We start from the raw sequence: 21,089 nt of genomic DNA, 5'->3' as shown, positions 1-21,089 counted from the left end.
CATAGGGCCCATAGAAGTTAGGGATTAATATGTTGAGGAAGTGTCTGTGTGAAACTATATTATTATGTTGCTATGTGAATGATTATAGTGTTTATGGTAGGCGTACATGTATCAAGGTGTTGAGGCTGAACTTTGGACTCATAAAAGGGCATTCAGAATGATAATGTTGTTTGACTTTAGAAAATGGTGATACATTTGGAGCAAACTCAATATACTCAAGGTTTGTGTTCATATTTGTTCTGCTGAGGATTGATTTCATTTGAATGATCTCATATTCAAACAACCTTAGTTCCTACTGTTTCTTTAATTCTTTGTTTATCAGACAGTCACCAACAGACAGTCATCTGGTCTTACCTGTTTCTCAGTCCTCTCTGCTTCAGCTGACACTGTATCATGGCCTTTATGTTTATCCATTGTACACTGATAACAGATACACTGCTGATCGGTACGACAGAAAACCTCCAGTAGTTTGTCATGATGAGAGCAGATCTTCTCCTGTAGTTGTGTGGTGGCTTTGACCAGCTTGTGCTTCTTGAAAGCAGGAAATTCATAGTGAGGTTGGAGGTGAGTCTCACAGTAAGAGGCCAGACACGCCAGACAGGACATGAGGGCTTTCTGCTTTCTGGTCCCAGTGCAGAAATCACACGCTACATCTCCAGGTCCAGCATAGCACAGAGCAGGAGGGGGAGCAGCCTGGAGTCCTGTCTTCTTCAGTTTCTCCACCACTTCTTCAGTTTCTCCACCACCAGGCCTTGGAGTGAAGGTCTCTCTGCACTGAGGACAGCTATAGACACCTTTCAGAACATCCTGATCCCAGCTTTCTTTAATACAGCCCATACAGTAGCTGTGTCCACAGGCAGTAGTCACCGGATCCTTCAGTAGATCCAGACAGATGGAGCAACAGAACAGTTCCTGATTCTCTGCCATTTTGGTGCTCTCTCCCGTAGCTTAAGCAATGGCAGTGTCAAAGATAACTTTCTGTTCAGTGTCAAAGATGACTTTGTGTTTCATGGAACACTACACCAGAGGACAGGGAGGGGCTTCCTACTTGTCTGTGTACTCTGTATGTAGAGGGGGTGTGGTTTCTTTGATAAGGAAGTGTGACAGAGTGTTGGGTAGTAGCCATAGATGTTCAGTATTTATCTTACATCTATTTGAAATACGTATTTTAATTACTTCTGAGTATTTTGTCATTTGAATCACACTGGGCTGAACTAAACTTTTCAAAATACTAAATACTTTTCTATACCATTTTAAAAAAATTGTGATTCACATTTTGCATTAATTGAAAGTTGCTCTGGATAAGAGTGTCTGCTAAATGATTACAATGTAAATGTAATTGCAAAAATTAATAATTGCAATCACTGAAAAACTCAATTTAAAGGGATTCTTCGGGATTTAGGCAATGAAGCCCTTTATCTACTTCCTCAGAGTCAGATGAGCTCATGGATACCATTTTAATGTCTCTGCATCCAGTATGAAGGAAGTTAGAGGTCGTTTTGTGAGCCAATGCCAACTAGCGTTAGAGCAATGACTGGAAGTCTATGGCATGCTAGCAGTTACTATAGACTTCATAGCGCTAATGTTAGTTAGAAACTTCCTTCAAACTGTAGAGACAAATAAATGGTTCCATTCATTCATTGATTTTTAGAACATGTACAGGTCATTGTTTGTTTTCAGTGGAAAGTCCAAATACATTATTTTTCAGATGTTGGGGGTAAAACTGGCAAATCTATAATGTTTATTTATGCTCCATAAAGTTGTCCTAGAATCTGTTGTTACCCTGACCTCTCCCACAGATTCCATCAGGTTACTACATTCAGACCATGAACTCTAACCTGCACCTGAACAGCTTCCTCCTGCCCATCGGTGCCATGAACGTCATCAGCATCCTACCTCTGCTGCTGCTGGCCCCTCTCATGGAGTGTGTCACCTACTGCTACCTGTCCATGGAGAAAACACCCTTCTCCCACGCCAGAGTCATCAGTAAGCACACACACACACACGGCACAGATACACACACAAACACACACAGAGAAAGACACACACACACACACACACACACACACACACACACACACACACACACACACACACACACACACACCCTACTGGTGTACCTGCCCCCTACTGGTGTATTAGAGACAGACAAGAGACGTTTGAACCAAATGAATGCTTCTTTCTCTTCCCAGTCTTCCTCTCTTCTCTGTTCCAGGCTCTGTGATCTCCTTCCACCTGACACCCAGTCATATCAGAGGCATCTCCCTGCACTTCCTCCCCCTGTGGATATACTGCTACATAGATGACTGGAAATAGCTGATTCATTGTGTCAATCAATTCAATAACAGAGCAATTCCAATGTCATAATTTTGACTTTTATATTGAAAGATCACATTGATTCAGTAATTGATTCAGAATACAGAATTGTTTGGATTCATACATGTACATGGGTGATTTAAATATTCTCATCTGATCATAAATGGATCAACAATGATCCCAGTTTCTGATTTGACTGGTTTGCCAGTACTACAGTTTACATCAAGAGAAAAAGAGACACATTTACAGAGGATTGCAACAGCCAAGAGGTGATCAGGTAGACAGTAAAAGTCTGAAGCCTGAGTGTCAGTCTGTATGTGCCATCATGCCATCTGTTTAGCAAGAGCACTAACAGATCTGGGACCAGGCTTTTATTTTTATTTTTACAATAACTTTAAAAAAGGGGAATTGAACCAGATCATAGGCCTACTGGAAGACTGTTAATAACCCAGAAGCTCGCCATCAATATGTCTGAAATGGTTGAAATCATCTGTACCTGCTGGTAATTATTGAGATATGATTTTGTACCAATCCCAAACCCAGGATAGAGGGGCTGAGTGAATGTGGTCTGGACTCTGTGGAGGAGGGTCATTGTGTCAGAGACGCTGTAGAAGGACAGAGTTCCTGCCCTGTGGTCCAGGTCCACTCCTACTCTGGAGGAGCAGGGGACAGATATTTCTGTTTTATTAGCATTGTGCCAAACCCTACAATGGGGGGGATAGCACTCCAAAGTCCAGGACTGACTGTTACCTAGAAATGTAGACTCTTGGACCTTTCCTTTCCTGATGATCCGTTTATATGACACTACTATTTCAACCCATCCACCGCTCCACTCTACCTCCCAGTAGCAGACTCCAGACAGGCCCTCTCTACACAGCAGCTGTCTCCAGTAGTCAGGATAGGGCTGAGCTTTATCAGTGGCTGTCACCTTCCAGTTTCCCTCAGACAAGCTGAGTTCTGGATGAGCTGTATTCAGATCCAATGTCAGCTGGAGGACGTCTGACTGATGAACAACAAAACCCAATAAGTAAAAGAAAGAACATGTATGTTGTCTTTGAGAGGGTGTTTGAATATCACTTACAGAGGGACAACTCTTTTTTGGTCTTCAGCTAAGGAGACATTTCGAATTCTGTCACTATTAAAAAATGCAACTTCATATCACATGTAACAAGGCAGTTGAGTTACCTGGAGGAAATGGATGTGATCCTCTGTGTGTGAGAGCTGCTCCAGCTCAGTGCTTCTCTTCCTCAGCTCAGCTATCTCCTGCTCCAGTTGCTCCAGGAGTCCTTCAGCCCGTCTCGCTGCAGTCTTCTCCTGGCCTCTAATCAACCTTTTCACCTCAGTGAGTATTCTCTCAATGGACCCGATCAGTTCAGTAAAGATTGTCTCATACTTACTAACTTCTGCCTGTACAGAGCACTGATAACTCACAGAGAGAGAGGAGGGGGTCAATTTCCACTGTTAATGGATTCCAGACAACCTGTTCCCCAGTGTTGTCTTGGTACTATTTTCACAAGTGTGTGGTAAAATTTCACAACTCTTAGAACAAAACTCATCACAGATCGTCAAAAAGGCTGTTACTTTTTTCTTCAAAACTTGAAGCACATTTTCAATTGACTAAGTACGAAACACAAAACCACACAGTAACATTTTCACCAACCCTAAATCAGTGTTTCATCTAGAAATACCTTTCATATAAAGTAAATGCCTTTCACAATGCAATGCTCACAATACTTTTCATATGATTCTCTTCTCATTTGTTTAAATACATTTGACCATCACTTAATCTAACTGCGCTTAACGGTTAATCACTTAACCGGGGGTAACTGTATATGCCATGTATGCATGTTTGTGCATTTGGTTTATAAAAGGGATGTCTAAGCCAGAGAGAGACAGCCGTTTCATGGAACTGCTCGGCTTTCGTTATTAGATAATAAAAGTCTAATTCTTGGATTCACAGGCTCCAGTTTCTTGTGAGATATGTTTGAGTTGACTACTTCACGAGTCAATTATATTTCTACAACAGCAGACGGCAAGGAACTGTTGTGTCTAATGAAGTCTGGGCCATCGTTGTGGACCATGTGGTAAACAGAGGCCTTACCATGGCAGAGGCTGCCAGATTAGTTCACCCCAATCTGAAAAGATCAACTGTCAATAAGATCATAAGAACATTTTCTCCAAGAAAACCGGTAAGTCTGCTGGATATGCACTATGCTTTACCATTACATTTACAATAAATTACATGTTGTAATGCATGTAAATTCACATAACTTGTTCCAGTATTCTTCCAGTATAATCTACTGACAGTATACTCTTGTTCTACCCTCAGAATTGACAGAAGACCCCATGGTGGTGGCCGTGTGCTGACCGACCAGCAGGAGTGGGCAGTGGTGGAAATGGTGAGGGCCAGGAATGACATACGTCTGTCTGAAATAAAGCAGGCCATTGAGGAGAATGATGACACCTTTGCCAATGTGGCATCCATCAGCCTACCAACAATCAACCGCCTTTTGAAGAGGCACCAGGTATCTATGGAACACATCTACCTGGTGCCTTCTGAGAGAAACAACTGCGGGCCGAGTATGTTCAGGTACAGCACTATATACTGTATTACTGTTACTATTAATGAACATGCTACTTCACAATATCATAATGGAACTATACTGTAAAAATAACTAACCAAAATATATATTTAGAGGGTGATGGTGCTTGATGCTGCTGTGAACCATCACTAGTATATCTTTGTTGATGAAGCGGGCTTCAACTTGGCCAAAACTTGCCGCCGTGGGCGGAACCTCATCTGCCAACGGGCGTCCGTCCAAGTGCCTGGACAACGTGGGGGAAACATTTCCAAGAGCAGCAGCTATCTCTGAAGATGGTGTGGTAGGACGTAGACCATTACTTGGATCCTACCACGCTGCACACCTCATTGTGTTTCTCAATTAAATTGAGCAGGCCTGTCAAGGTGAAGGGGTCACCTATGTCATTGTGTGGGACAATGTCAGGTTCCACCATTCAGAGGTGGTTCAGGCATGGTTTCAGGTCCCTCCCTGATTTGTGACTCTATACCAGCCCCGATACTCTCCTTCCTCAACCTTATTAAATAATTTTTTTCATCATGGAGGTGGAAGGTGTACGATCGCCATCCCCATGAGCGTCCCACCCTCCTTCTGGCCATGGATGAGGCATGTGATGACATCAATGCAGACCAATGTCAAGCTTTGATTCAACATGCCGAAAGGTTTCTCCAGCGGTGCCTGAACAATGAGGACATTTACTGATGTGGATGAGAATTTATGGCCAAATGCTCTAGATAGGTTTGATGCAAATTAATGCGTGCTAAACATTATTTTATTTTCATTCATTTAATGTTTCATTTAATGTCTTACATCTAATTACAGACAGTACTGTATGTCGCAATTATATCCGAAAAATAACTTTTTTTCCCCATGAATGACTGTAGAGGATGTCATCATTGATTACACCTTTGATTACACATTGGATAGATATCATGGAAATGATAGATTGTCAATTTTGTTGGGTAATGTAAGAGTATTGCCTAATGTAAACTGTAATTTACAGTACTGTAGCATATTACTTTCAGCACTTCTAAGGGTTATTTTAAACAATTATCTTGCAGTGATTGCTATTGGATTAACTGGTAGTTAATGATATATTTTCAATTGAGTAGTTTTAAGTTGTTTTGGTGATTAAACCAATGCTGTCATTACATTTATATTTTGAGTCAATGGTTGTGTGGTGAGAGATGTTTCCAATCCAAATGAATGCACAATGACAGGTTTTGAATGAAAGACTGGCTGCGTTACAAATAAAATAAAATAAAATTGTATTGGCCACATGCGCCGAATACAACAGGTGCAGACATTACAGTGAAATGCTTACTTACAGCCCTTAACCAACAGTGCATTTATTTTTAACAAAAAAGTAAAAATAAAACAACAACAAAAAAAGTGTTGAGAAAAAAAGAGCAGAAGTAAAATAAAATAACAGTAGGGAGGCTATATATACAGGGGGGTACCGGTGCAGAGTCAATGTGCGGGGGCACCGGCTAGTTGAGGTAGTTGAAGTAATATGTATATGTGGGCAGAGTTAAAGTGACTATGCATAAATAATTAACAGAGTAGCAGCAGCATAAAAGGATGGGGTGGGGGGGGGCAGTGCAAATAGTCCGGGTAGCCATGATTAGCTGTTCAGCAGTCTTATGGCTTGGGGGTAGAAGCTGTTGAGAAGTCTTTTGGACCTAGACTTGGCACTCCGGTACCGCTTGCCGTGCGGTAGCAGAGAGAACAGTCTATGACTAGGGTGGCTGGAGTCTTTGACAATTTTGAGGGCCTTCCTCTGACACCGCCTGTGACCAGCTTGGAGTTTTATACTAAGAGTTGTGAAAATGTACCACCTGCTTGTAAAAATAGTACCAAAATGATTAAAACAAAACCGTAATATGATTTTTTTGGGGGGGATGAATTGTTAATTGATTTTCAATAAGGAACACTGAGGGAAAACACAACAGAAGAAAAAGGGGGGATGCAACCACTACAGTGAGGGAAAAAAGTATTTGATCCCCTCTCAAATCAGAAGGATTTCTGGCTCCCAGGTGTCTTTTATACAGGTAACGAGCTGGGATTAGGAGCACACTCTTAAAGGGAGTTCTCCTAATCTCAGCTTTTTTACCTGTATAAAAGACACCTGTCCACAGAAGCAATCAATCAATCAGATTCCAAACTCTCCACCATGGCCAAGACCAAAGAGCTCTCCAAGGATGTCAGGGACAAGATTGTAGACCTACACAAGGCTGGAATGGGCTACAAGACCATCGCCAAGCAGCTTGGTGAGAAGGTGACAACAGTTGGTGCGAATATTTGCAAATGGAAGAAACACAAAATAACTGTCAATCTCCCTCGGCCTAGGGCTCCATGCAAGATCTCACCTCGTGGAGTTGCAATGATCATGAGAACGGTGAGGAATCAGCCCAGAACTACACGGGAGGATCTTGTCAATGATCTCAAGGCAGCTGGGACCATAGTCACCAAGAAAACTATTGGTAACACACTACGCCGTGAAGGATTGAAATCCTGCAGCGCCTGCAAGGTCCCCCTGCTCAAGAAAGCACATATACAGTAGGGAAAAAAAGTATTTAGTCAGCCACCAATTGTGCAAGTTCTCCCACTTAAAAAGATGAGAGAGGCCTGTAATTTTCATCATAGGTACACATCAACTATGACAGACAAATTGAGGGGAAAGAAATCCAGAAACTCACATTGTAGGATTTTTTATGAATTCATTTGCAAATTATGGTGGAAAATAAGTATTTGGTCACCTACAAACAATCAAGATTTCTGGCTCTCACAGACCTGTAACTTCTTCTTTAAGAGGCTCCTCTGTCCTCCACTCGTTACCTGTATTAACGGCACCTGTTTGAACTTGTTATCAGTATAAAAGATACCTGTCCACAACCTCAAACAGTCACACTCCAAACTCCACTATGGCCAAGACCAAAGAGCTGTCAAAGGACACCAGAAACAAAATTGTAGGGCTGGAAAGACTGAATCTGCATTAGGTAAGCAGCTTGGTTTGAAGAAATCAACTGTGGGAGCAATTATTAGGAAATGGAAGACATACAAGACCACTGATAATCTCCCTCGATCTGGGGCTCCATGCAAGATATCACCCCGTGGGGTCAAAATGATCACAAGAACGGTGAGCAAAAATCCCAGAACCACACGGGGGGACCTAGTGAATGACCTGCAGAGAGCTGGGACCAAAGTAACAAAGCCTACCATCAGTAACACACTACGCCGCCAGGGACTCAAATCCTGCAGTGCGAGACGTGTCCCCCTGCTTAAGCCAGTACATGTCCAGGCCCGTCTGAAGTTTGCTAGAGTGCATTTGGATGATCCAGAAGAGGATTGGGAGAATGTCATATGGTCAGATGAAACCAAAATAGAACTTTTTGGTAAAAACTCAACTCGTCGTGTTTGGAGGACAAAGAATGCTGAGTTGCATCCAAAGAACACCATACCTACTTTGAAGCATGGGGGTGGAAACATCATGCTTTGGGGCTGTTTTTCTGCAAAGGGACCAGGACGACAGATCTGTGTAAAGGAAAGAATGAATGGGGCCATGTATCGTGAGATTTTGAGTGAAAACCTCCTTCCATCAGCAAGGGCATTGAAGATGAAACGTGGCTGGGTCTTTCAGCATGACAATGATCCCAAACACACCGCCCGGGCAACGAAGGAGTGGCTTCGTAAGAAGCATTTCAAGGTCCTGGAGTGGCCTAGCCAGTCTCCAGATCTCAACCCCATAGAAAATCTTTGGAGGGAGTTGAAAGTCCATGTTGCCCAGCGACAGCCCCAAAACATCACTGCTCTAGAGGAGATCTGCATGGAGGAATGGGCCAAAATACCAGCAACAGTGTGTGAAAACCTTGTGAAGACTTACAGAAAACGTTTGACCTGTGTCATTGCCAACAAAGGGTATATAACAAAGTATTGAGAAACTTTTGTTATTGACCAAATACTTATTTTCCACCATAATTTGCAAATAAATTCATAAAAAATCCTACAATGTGATTTTCTGGAAATGTTTTTCTCATTTTGTCTGTCATAGTTGACGTGTACCTATGATGAAAATTACAACCCTCTCTCATCTTTTTAAGTGGGAGAACTTGCACAATTGGTGGCTGACTAAATACTTTTTTCCCCCACTGTATATAAGATTAGAGCCTAAACTATGCTAGATACCGGAGAATTCATCCCCCTCTACTTTCTATACCTGAATCCAACCAGATTCTCCATATATTTCATCAACAAAGGTATAGATTCTCAGTCACCTGGCTCCTGCACGATCAAACATATCAAACCTCTATGGAGTCAGTCCGAGTAAAAGATCGATACATGATTAACTACTATATTCACGCTTAATATCTATGTAGGCAAAACCTCACTTATACATAAGGAAAAATCCCACATAGACCATACAAGAAAAACATACATCAAATGAATGTTGAACATCATGACATCATCCAACCAGATACATTGATTCATGACAATTTCTAAGTTACATGTAAACTACAATATAGGTATATGAATATATCCCAATAAAAATGTAATTCTTAATTTTCTTGATTCAGAGGGGCCCCAAGCTTTTCTCTGGTTACTTGGGGCGCTATCTGATCTACTAAAATAGTCACGTTCCCCATTACACATCCTGTAAACCTTATATTCAACGTCATACAATTCCCACATCACATTCCCAAATCCTCAATCAACATTATCAATGGACTCTACACTTGAATAAGATGATATAGATGATGAATTTGTACTTTTCCTCCCTGCATTAATATTGACTGATACATTTATTTTTATTTTATTTTATTTTTTATTTATTTAACCTTTATTTAACCAGGTAAGCCAGTTGAAAACAAGTTCTCATTTACAACTGCGACCTGGCCAAGATAAAGCAAAGCAGTGCGATAAAAACAACAACAACACAGAGTTACATATAGGGTAAACAAAATGTACAGTCAATAACACGATAAAAAATATATAAACAGTGTGGGCAAATGTAGTAAGTTATGGAGTTAAGGCAATAAATAGGCCATAGTGCAAAATAATTCCATTTACATTACATTTTAGTCATTTAGCAGACGCTCTTATCCAGAGCGACTTACAGTTAGTGAGTGTATACATTTTTATTTTTCATACTGGCCCCCCGTGGGAATCGAACCCACAACCCTGGTGTTGCAAACACCATGCTCTACCAACTGAGCTACATCCCTGCCGGCCATTCCCTCCCCTACCCTGGACGACGCTGGGCCAATTGTGCGCCGCCCCATGGGTCTCCCGGTCACGGCCGGCTATGACAGAGCCTGGATTTGAACCAGGATCTCTAGTGGCACAGCTAGCACTGCGATGCAGTGCCTTAGACCACTGCGCCACTCGGGAGAAAATTTACAATTTAGTATTAAAACTGGAGTGATAGATGTGCAGAAGATGATGTGCAAATAGAGATACTGGGGTACAAATGAGTAAAATAAATAACAATATGGGGATGAGGTAGTTGGGTGGGCTAATTACAGATGGGCTGTGTACAGGTGCAGTGATCGGTAAGCGTCTCTGACAACTGATGCTTAAAGTTAGTGAGGGAGATAAGAGTCTCCAGCTTCAGAGATTTTTGCAGTTCGTTCCAGTCATTGGCAGCAGAGAACTGGAAGGAATGGCGGCCAAAGGAGGTGTTGGCTTTGGGGATGACCAGTGAGATATACCTGCTGGAGCGCATACTACAGGTGGGTGTTGCTATGGTGACCAATGAGCTAAGATAAGGCGGGGATTTGCCTTATACATGTCTAGCTGTAATCACTGGCATGTTCGTAATCGTTTGTACAGATCTCAAAATCAATCCCCGAAATATGGGAAAACAACACCCCATAACTATGGCTACAATAATTACTATGGCATCACCCCATCACTATGGCTACAATAATTACTATGGCCACTAGGGGATCTAGAATGCTTGCCATCCATGTTCCTATTGAATTACCACTAACAAACCTTGAAAAGACTTCAACAGCGTTCAAATTGCTATATCCCCTTAATATTTTTGCATATCTATTCGTATTCTTAATTCCATCCTGTATTTCTCTAATATTTCCCTTAGCTTCCCAAGACCTTCCTGATTCTGATGGCAAGTATGCCCAACATGTATCTCCTCCTACAATCGCACACACGCCCCCTTGAGCTGCTGTAATAGCATCCAATGCTATGCGAGTATCCATTACATATTGTCTGATGAGTGCCCTTTCAGACCCAATTGCTTGAAAACCTAATACTGTTAGTAGGTACCATGTTTAGTCTGAACTCTGTTCAACCCCGACTCCGTTCCAGTAATATTCCTTAGATAGAGACAAAGGATAACACTCTGGTTCCAGTCCCTGATGAATCAGGACTGCCTTGGATTAGTTAGGAGCGAGGAATTCAACCCGAGGTCAGATCAGATAAAGATAGAAAACAAACATTCCTCTTTCACACACCAAACCCAATGATATGAACCCATTAAGTTCTAACAACACATATGTACCAATGTTTAAACCTTTCAATGTAAAAATACACCTCAATCCCCCCTCTCTGGGACTTCATAGGTCCCATATCAATACATCCCAATATAATGTATATAGTATATAGTGACCAAACCCAGTGAATCAACATGTTCCTGATATCAGGCACAATCCTTGCATCAACCTTACATGTTTCAAACAGTAATATTCCAAATTGTGTATCCTAACACATTATAACTAATGTAGCGTTGTTTTAACCATAATATCTATTTAAGACATGTATCTTGCGATTGTACCAGCACTGCCAGGGCATGCTGAGAATAGTTTCAACATCTTTAGCTCACATACCTTCTTTACCCATATCACAATTAGTATAACAATCAAAATAATCAATATCAATATCTAATACATTAATTGCAGTGTCAACTTACTTAAATCACTCAGTCATCTTATAAATCATAACCAAAATCAAATAAATTATCCAACACAAATTTAGAATGACAATTCTTGGTGATTCACATTGTTCCTATCACTCAAAGTTAAAACGCTCAACTTAGCACCCATTGACACTGGCAGAATGTACATGTATATTAACATACAGTATAACTATCCAGAATTCTAGTATTACCTTCCTCATCATGATAATAACTACAGATCACAATGCATTCTTAGTCCACATTACTATACATTTAGCAGTGTATATACCTTCTACATCAACCTCATACCCAAATTATCAAATTTAAAGAAGTCCAAATTAATTATGGACACAGCTGACCAACCCCTGTCACGGTTGTTGAAGAACGGGTCAGACCAAGGCGCAGCGTGAAATGCATACATGTTTATTAAACTGAATAAACATACAAAAACAACAAAAGGCAACGAAACGTGACGTCGGTAGGCTATACACTAACAAGACAAACTCACAGAGCACAAACAAGATCCCACAACCCAGGCAGGAAAACTGACTGCCTAAGTATGATCCCCAATCAGAGACAACGAGCGACAGCTGCCTCTGATTGGGAATCACACCCGGCCAAACATAGAAATACACAACATAGAAAGTCCACATAGAAAAACACACACATGATATTCACACCCTGACCAAACTACTAGAGTTCTATAGGTCAGGGCGTGACAACCCCGTCCTTCCCCGGCACTCAATCTTCTGGCGTTTCTTCATTATGTTCTTCAGATAGCTTTATATTTCAACTTGAATTTCCCATAACAATGTCCCAATTTCAATGTTTCATACGAGCCACTACCATCACTACACCCAATTCTGTCTCGTCCATTTGCCAACCAGTATACCAACAACATGAGAATTGTTGTATTTGAACAGATCTCTCTCCATGCCCACTCCACATGGACTCCAGTCACATTCCACATGGACTCCTGTCACACTCCACATGGACTCCTGTCACACTCCACATGGACTCCTGTCACACTCCAGATGAACTCCTGTCACACTCCAGATGGACTCCTGTCACACTCCAGATGGACTCCTGTCACACTCCACATGGACTCTTGTCACACTCCACATGGACTCCTGTCACACTCCACATGGACTCCTGTCTCACTCCACATGGACTCCTGTCACACTCCACATGGACTCATGTCACACTCCACATGGACTCCTGTCACACTCCACATGGACTCCTGTCTCCCGTGAGAAAAGCATGAGATAAAAGACAGTTGATAGCTTCTATTGGATGCTGTACATCGGCTGCAGGTAGAAGTGGTGCTGTACAGGAACGTCTTCAACGCCTCTGATGCTCATCTTCAGCCGGTTTAGAGGGGTTTTGAGGTTCCCACTGTTCTTGACCTAATTATCTCTGCTATGCATTCCAGACTCCCTCTGTAGTTACAGGACAGATAATAACAGTTCAGCTGAGTTCATTTCTAATCCAATAAATCCATATAAGCGTAGACTATATGACAAATTATTATGTTTTACCAATTCTTCTTAATACCAATTTCTAATATACTCTCCTTATCACCCTGTGGAATCAGCCAGAGCACGTAGCTCATCATTAGCCTTCCCATTGCCATCGTCTCCCATCTCCTGATTCTGATCATCCCCTGCATCCTCATCTTCCTCCTCTCCAGGTCGTCAGTTTCCTCGTGGTACTCTGGTGCAGTGGTTTAGATGATACCAGGTCGATCTCCCCTCTATCCGTACAGCCGTTGGTGTAGCCTGGATGACGATGTACGGTCCCTTTAGCTCTGAACCTTCCTCCGTCACTAGGGTCTCGGATCAGTCAGAGTCCCTCTCAATCCACCGACATCGGTCTGTGGATAGTGTCCTTCTGGCAGCATACCAATAGGGAAGCTGAGAGTCACTACTGCAAAGACACACAAAATAAAATAACGCTACCCAATGGCGAGGCCATCTTCCTCTTCTGGGGTTGGACCTCTCCTACAGTGAGAGACATGGATCTAGGTATCTCTCTCTGCTACTTTCCCCTCCATCGAGGTAGACAGTAACACCTAGTACTGACCTCTCCACCTAGGGTTCGTCCATCTCTTACTTCTGTAATCCTTTACCGCCACAAAGCCTCCAGGGCGGCAGAAAATGCCCAGATTCTCCTGTTAGGTTGGGCAAAGTTGCCTTCACCCATGGGAAGAAAGTCTTAAGAACATTGTTAGGTGAGACACAGTAAGCTACTGTACCATGTCTTCTCCTCAGTCAGGAGAAACCTTGAGATTAGGAAGTGCACATCCTTACAGCCCGTTGTAGTCCACTAGTTTCAGACACAGGCCTCCTCTACACCCTGCCTCCTACCACAAATACAATTGCACATTTTATCTAACCCATAACACATTAATAACTACTGCTCACATTCTTAATACCATTTGCATATTTACCAAAAAGGCCCCATGAGACCAGTAATTCCTCCTCACATCGTGATTCATGCGTTCAAAAAACAAAATAACAACATTGCCTGTTAAACTAAAATAATACATGAAATTAAAATGACAACCTTTGATAATATCTTAACTTAATTGTATCCCATAAAGTAATTCAAGAATAGTAAAATTGACTAGCGACAGATATTCCTCATTCAGGGCTAGCACTCCCTCTCTGTCCTTGTCATAGTCCGAATCATATATACGATTATGAACCATAACCTTCGTCATAATTATCAGTATTACAAATTACCCTCAACTCGTTATAATAAATTACCTTAAATTCACCATCCTATGTCTCTCGGGTTTCCAGTGTGGGTGATCAAATCACACTAGAAAGTCAGGACAGAGGTCAGAGGTCAATCAAATCCTTCAAAGAAGTGCTTCATTCTATAGTAGACTAATCCTTAACAACAGTCAAAACATTTCATACATATCGTATCCCCAGTGTACAGTAAGACTTCATTACAGTTCTTATCAAAATAAATCACATATGATTAATTAAAACTCACTCAGAAAATAAAACTTCAAAAAATTCCATGTGTGTGTCCCTTTAAGACATATAATTTCAAACCCGTGAAAACCCCCTCAACGAAATTAAATAGTCCACTCAGTGAGACCACATACTCGGGAACATCTGAAAAAGATAACGAAACCCCCTTCTCCTGGAACAGAAAGTTGACTTGTTGTTAACATTCAGTTATAATCAGCAATCCCCAAAATAGTAATTACACACAAAACATGATGCAGATAATTCCACTGTACTACCTCATATCACTAATCGTTTCTTTCAATCCAATTCCTCGTTTCTACTCAAAAATAAGATGACCTAAAATCTCTCACAAGATGAAAACCACCCAATGTTCTCTGAGTTTGCAATGAGTATTTTCAACTGAGTACCCTTTAGAATCCACTTTCTGTAATTCTCGCAAGGATTATTCCACCCCGAAATCGGCTCCATTTGCTCCCATATCAAATTATCCTAGTATCATTACTTGATCAACAACATAGGAAATATCTGTTTCCCCTTATATTGTTCCTGTCACCCCTCTCAATGTCATATTTTATTCATTCGCCAATATAACCAATTACTCCGCGTAAGGAAGCCGTGATATTTTATCCCAGGCATCTATTAAAAAAGTTGTTTGAGACGTTGTCTCCTACTTTTCCTTTAACATATACTGGAGGGGCCTTCCATCAATCCTGGAAAAAAAACTCCCACTCAAGACACATCAGATAATAACACGTTTCATTAATTGGAATAAACCTATAACCCATTTCCGTTAATTTAATCATCGCTATCTGTTGCATTGATTTAGTAAAAATATAAACCTGTTGACCAACAAATCTAGAACCTTCAAAAAGTTTGCGCTGCCCGATCAGCGTAATAGTCAAAACTACCTGCCATCCCCTAATTTCAATGTAACAGAAACAGATGATCGTTTTTATAATTAATTAACTGTCTACATAACTCACTGGTGTTACGCAAACTATAGAATTGAATAATAATAATAAAAAATTGTCAAAGAACGTTTCCTATTCACCTATTCAGATCTCTGCTCCTCATTACCCTCTGAGTCCTTTACATCCTGATATAGCCCAACGAGCACGACTCTCTTTCACCCTCAGACTAAATCATGGCATTAGTAAATGTTATCCACAAACCACTACTACCTAATAACATATTTGCATTCACATTACTAGAAGGCATTATTTTAATACTAGTCTACTCAAACAATCCAATTCGACATGTCTCATTTCCCAATTAACCTACTTACTTTTTAACCCAGAAAACCCTCTACAATTTATATTATTCTCTACCGCTGTGTTTCCATCCAATGTTACTTTAGCAGGTGACACATTATTGTTAAATTATAGTCAAAACAAACAAAACATCTATTCACAGTGAATCCACTTTAATTACTACGTTATCCTAGGCCGCCATGGATTGGTAGGACAATCCCTTTCCTATAATCTAATCAATGCAACCAGTGCTCCGGGTCAATAGTATCAATGTAACAGTTTTGCTTCCGTCCCTACGTGGGCTTGAACCAGGGACCCTCTGCAAACATCGACAACAGTAACCCTTGAAGCACCGTTACCCATCGCTCCACAAAAGCCGCGGCCCTTGCAGAGCAAGGTAAACAACTACTTCAAGGTCTCAGAGCGAGTTACGTCACCAATGGAAATGCTAGTAGTTCTCACCGCTAAGTAGCTAGCCATTTCAAACCGGTTACACTCACCCACCCTTTGACTTCCTCCTTTTCCGAAGCAACCAGTGATCCCAATACACCAAACTGAACCCATTATGTCACTTATAGCCCCCTGTAGTTCAGCGAGCCCCAGTCGCTAACACCCACAGGCAAAACCATGGAAACTCTTCCATTCTTACTAGTAGACAAAAAATAAAACCCATTCTCAAACAGCGTTCTGCGTTTACCTCTATCGTAAGGTTAAAAACTAACTTGACAACTTTCACAATCCTAGATTCCTGTTGTAGCTTTATGTTTTGGTTCAGTGTCTCTGTTAGGATGCAAGGTAAATTATTTCTTTCTCAGCAAAAAGTGTTTCTAGCCCTCAGTTAATGGTATCTCTCTCCCTAATATATCTTCATACTCTGCTTCTTTTCAACAATGAGTTTTTATCCCTTGTGTTTTTAATAGTCTGTTTATTCTCTTTGTCCCCTTGCTTCACTTCCCATTAAGAAAACACACTCCCTTTCCTGTGCTTTGGTATTATATTCTTTATTTATCTTATCTCAAACCTATAAAACCACTTTCCTCTCCTGTGCTTAGGTATTTCCCCAATGATTTATTCAGCTTCGGGTCACTAGACCCCACCCTATTTTATCAAATATTCCTCCGTTCTATTTTCTATCTGTGCCTACTTGCCTCCCCAGTACTGTAGCTCGTTTCAGAATAACCCACCTCAACTCTCTCAACACTACAGCCACTGCTTTATATTCTGCCCCTTCCCTAGAATGTTACCATGGCTACAGCTCTATCGCAATTACCAGTCCCCTATTATTAGAAGTCAGTAGATTTAGGTAACTGTCCCATTTAATTAGGCTGCAGGGAGTGAAACAAACATCTACTCTTTTTGGACGATCATACATTCAATTTAAATCTACAGTGAGGGAAAAAAGTATTTGATCCCCTGCTGATTTTGTACGTTTGCCCACTGACAAAGACATGATCAGTCTATAATTTTAATGGTAGGTTTATTTGAACAGTGAGAGACAGAATAACAACAAAATAATCCTGAAAAACGGATGTCAAAAAGTTATAAATTGATTTGCATTTTAATGAGGGAAATTTATTATTAATATTCAATCTATTGATTGACATTACGACGCCATTTCTCAGTCGTTTAAGCTAGCAAACCATTAGGCAACTCAAAAAAATGACTACCTCGAAATCGTCACGCTATTTCTGTGGCATAAGTGAGTCTTTCAATTTGAACCAAACAAGCTGCTAAATCTTCCAGTCTACATCACAAAACAAACACTGGCTGCAGTATCTGTCTAAGCAACACATACCAACAGTTGAATTACACTCAGAAACCCAGATTTTACTCTATGCCATTGACCCAATGCTATTGAAATGACAAAGAAATCCCGCAAATAGCCCAATTACAATGGTTTGTCGTCTTAACATCTGATCCATAATGAAATTCCTTCACTTCCTCACCATAGCTCCTCAATGATAATATACACTGCTCAAAAAATAAAGGGAACACTAAAATAACACATCCTAAATCTGAATGAATGAAATAATCTTATTAAATACTTTTTTCTTTACATAGTTGAATGTGCTGACAACAAAATCAAACAAAAATGATCAATGGAAATCAAATGTATCAACCCATGGAGGTCTGGATTTGGAGTCACCCTCAAAATTAAAGTGGAAAACCACACTACAGGCTGATCCAACTTTGATGTAATGTCCTTAAAACAAGTCAAAATGAGGCTCAGTAGTGTGTGTGGCCTCCACGTGCCTGTATGACCTCCCTACAACGCCTGGGCATGCTCCTGATGAGGTGGCGGATGGTCTCCTGAGGGATCTCCTCCCAGACCTGGACTAAAGCATCCGCCAACCCCTGGACAGTCTGTGGTGCAACGTTGCGTTGGTGGATGGAGCGAGACATGATGTCCCAGATGTGCTCAATTGGATTCAGGTCTGGGGAACGGGCGGGCCAGTCCATAGCATCAATGCTTTCCTCTTGCAGGAACTGCTGACACACTCCAGCCACATGAGGTCTAGCATTGTCTTGCATTAGGAGGAACCCAGGGCCAACATTTTCATATATTAACATAATCCATATAGAACGTTATAAATCCTTAGGTACTCACATCAAACAATCCCTTCTTTTTTTTTTACAATTCTCAATCGACACAAATCAACTTCTCCAAACATACTCCCAGCGGAACCAAAAAACAGACTGTAGTTTCCAGGACCCTGCCCTGCCTGTCATGGGATCCTCCCAGAAAATACAGACTTTCTAAAACTCTCTAAAATAACCTCACGCTCTCCATACCACTCCTTGATATTCTATGACCTAACTCTGTGATATATCGAAACTTCTTATCCAAACTTATATCAAATTATCATACACATTTATATAATTTATTATGCACCCTTCAGATTAAAAGTACTTTCTACTGTTTGTTCATAAAATCGCCTACTTTGTTCCATTCCACTACTTAACTTCGTTAGCAGCCTTTTCCTCCTAATTCATTATATTTCCAGGTCATCGTGCGCTCATTAGATCACATGCTTTATACGCCTCTTTCATATCATCTAAATCCCATTTCGTGTTGCTTACGGCGATATTGTCAATTATATATTTTCACGCTATCTGTAATTGATCCCTTTTAAAAATCCCTTCTTGAGGATACTCATTATCGGTCCATGCTGCTACATCACTGAGATGTGGTTCCCCAGAGACAAATCCTAATTTACTTAACATCCATTCGCCCATTCTCTGATTTTCGATACTTTTAGTACAGACTTGTTTAAAATACTGATTTGTCTGTAATAATTTCGTCATTTCCTTTCTCTCTCTTCGAGTTAAATGAAGCTCTGATTTGTTCTTGTGATTGTCTTGCCAGATTCCAGTCTACTGAGTTGACGCTATAGTTTTTATTATTAGTTCATGCAATATTAGTAATCAAATACTTGAATCAAATCCCCAACTTGATCTTTATTAAAATTTTGTTTGCCTGTTTTGTCATTGGTGCCATGATTCAACATGCTCGTTTTGAGTAATTCACAAAGGACTAATTCTGTACTTCTTTTTATGATGATTTACCACACCAAAGGCCCGTAACCTATCTCTTTATAATGTCTCTATACACTAAGGGATACCTGCGCCCAATCTTTTTATAATGTACTTTAAACATAATGGAATAACACCCACTCTGTTTATAATGCCATTACACATTAAGGGAAGTCCTGCGCCCACTCTGTTTATAATGCCATTACACATTAAGGGAAGTCCTGCGCCCACTCTGTTTATCCTCTGTTGCTTTTTTACTCATTACTCTGAACACACCCTGTTTTGAATCATAGCACCATGTCATTGTCTAATTTGATATTTCTCCTTACATATGTTTACATACTTGAAAACCACAAATCTATTCCCCTAAAAAAAAAAAATTGAATTTTAAACGTTCGTTACAGCTCAGCTTTACCACAGATAAGCAGAATTTGACAATCAATATAATGAAAGTCTGCTTACCTGTTATTTCAGCTGTAAACTGCATCCTGTTCATTTAGACTCCAATCTGTTATGACAAGTTCCTCTGGTATCAAGTAATTCATGATGCAAGAAGATATTTAACACTTAGATGGAGAGTTGATGCAAAGTATTTCATTGATTACGGTACCGGGTTCGTATAACAAACGGCACGTGCTTTGCCTCTTGTCATCCGAACTCTGGACAAAGGAAATCTCTCAGTTTATATTTTTCATGTTACACGTTTCTTCAACAACATCTGGTAACCATCAGTGGGCACTCCCCACTCTGATGTTATTACCTTGTACCCCAAGTCAGTATATTCCATCTAGCAATCATTCTAAGATAAACCCTAGTAAGCTCCCTCGAGATAATGGAATCCTTGGCATTCAGACTCTGTGGCACCATGTGGCACCAAGAGTTACCTATCTAACAGATTTAACTTAGTTCCCACAACACTATGACAAGACGTTATATCACTTTACATTAGTGTGGTTATTACTGTTAGGTCTAGGGTCAGGGTTAGAGTTACTACATTCAGCAGTAACCATAACCCTAGCCATATCTAGGACTAAAAAGAGAAGACGTTTTACAATCAGAGTTCTTTGTAATACTTCTTAGTCATACAGAAATCCCCCACATCTTATAGGTGGATGGGGTTATGAAAATATCCCATGAATTGTTTCTGCAACCAGATGAAATGAAACTGCCTTTCAGCAGGAAAAGCTTCTCAAATAATCCTAACCATTGCTGGGTGTCTTCAGAGACTGAGGTATAGATACACACTGTCAAGTCAAAACATCTGTCTGTGCTTTCATGTCAAAACAGTTATTCTATTCTATTTTTAAAATTATATTCTATTATAAGATAATATATTATATCCATAGGCTCCACTCTGTATAGTGTTAATGATGACTGTTTGTTCTGTACATTGATTGAATGGTTAGGACTATCTCAATGTATTCACAGATTAAATCCCAAGAGACCAGGAGACCAAAAGGAAGCCCTCAACACTGCATCCCTTCATCCAGTCATAGTAAACTAACTAACTGAC

The 21,089-nt window shown here is 40.6% G+C and overlaps 1 protein-coding gene and 1 pseudogene across 2 annotated transcripts in view; one reads left to right on the top strand and one right to left on the bottom strand.

Moving 5' to 3' along the window:
- LOC311148715 (solute carrier family 15 member 5-like) overlaps positions 1–21,089 on the top strand; it is a 202,049-nt pseudogene that overhangs the window by 161,516 nt on the left and 19,444 nt on the right. The window lies entirely within an intron of this gene.
- Positions 319–964, bottom strand: LOC311148651 (E3 ubiquitin/ISG15 ligase TRIM25-like; the record flags this gene model as incomplete). The annotated part of the gene is made up of 1 exon (XM_084185638.1): positions 319–964. Exon 1 carries the CDS (start codon positions 925–927, stop codon positions 319–321), a length of 609 nt encoding a protein of 202 aa, XP_084041764.1. The 5' UTR covers positions 928–964.

This window comes from Coregonus lavaretus, assembly GCF_964263955.1.
Source record: "Coregonus lavaretus genome assembly, chromosome: 21".
Taxonomy (NCBI): domain Eukaryota; kingdom Metazoa; phylum Chordata; class Actinopteri; order Salmoniformes; family Salmonidae; genus Coregonus; species Coregonus lavaretus.
Note: the sequence above shows the minus strand (reverse complement) of the source record. Positions and strands in the feature narration are given on the sequence as shown.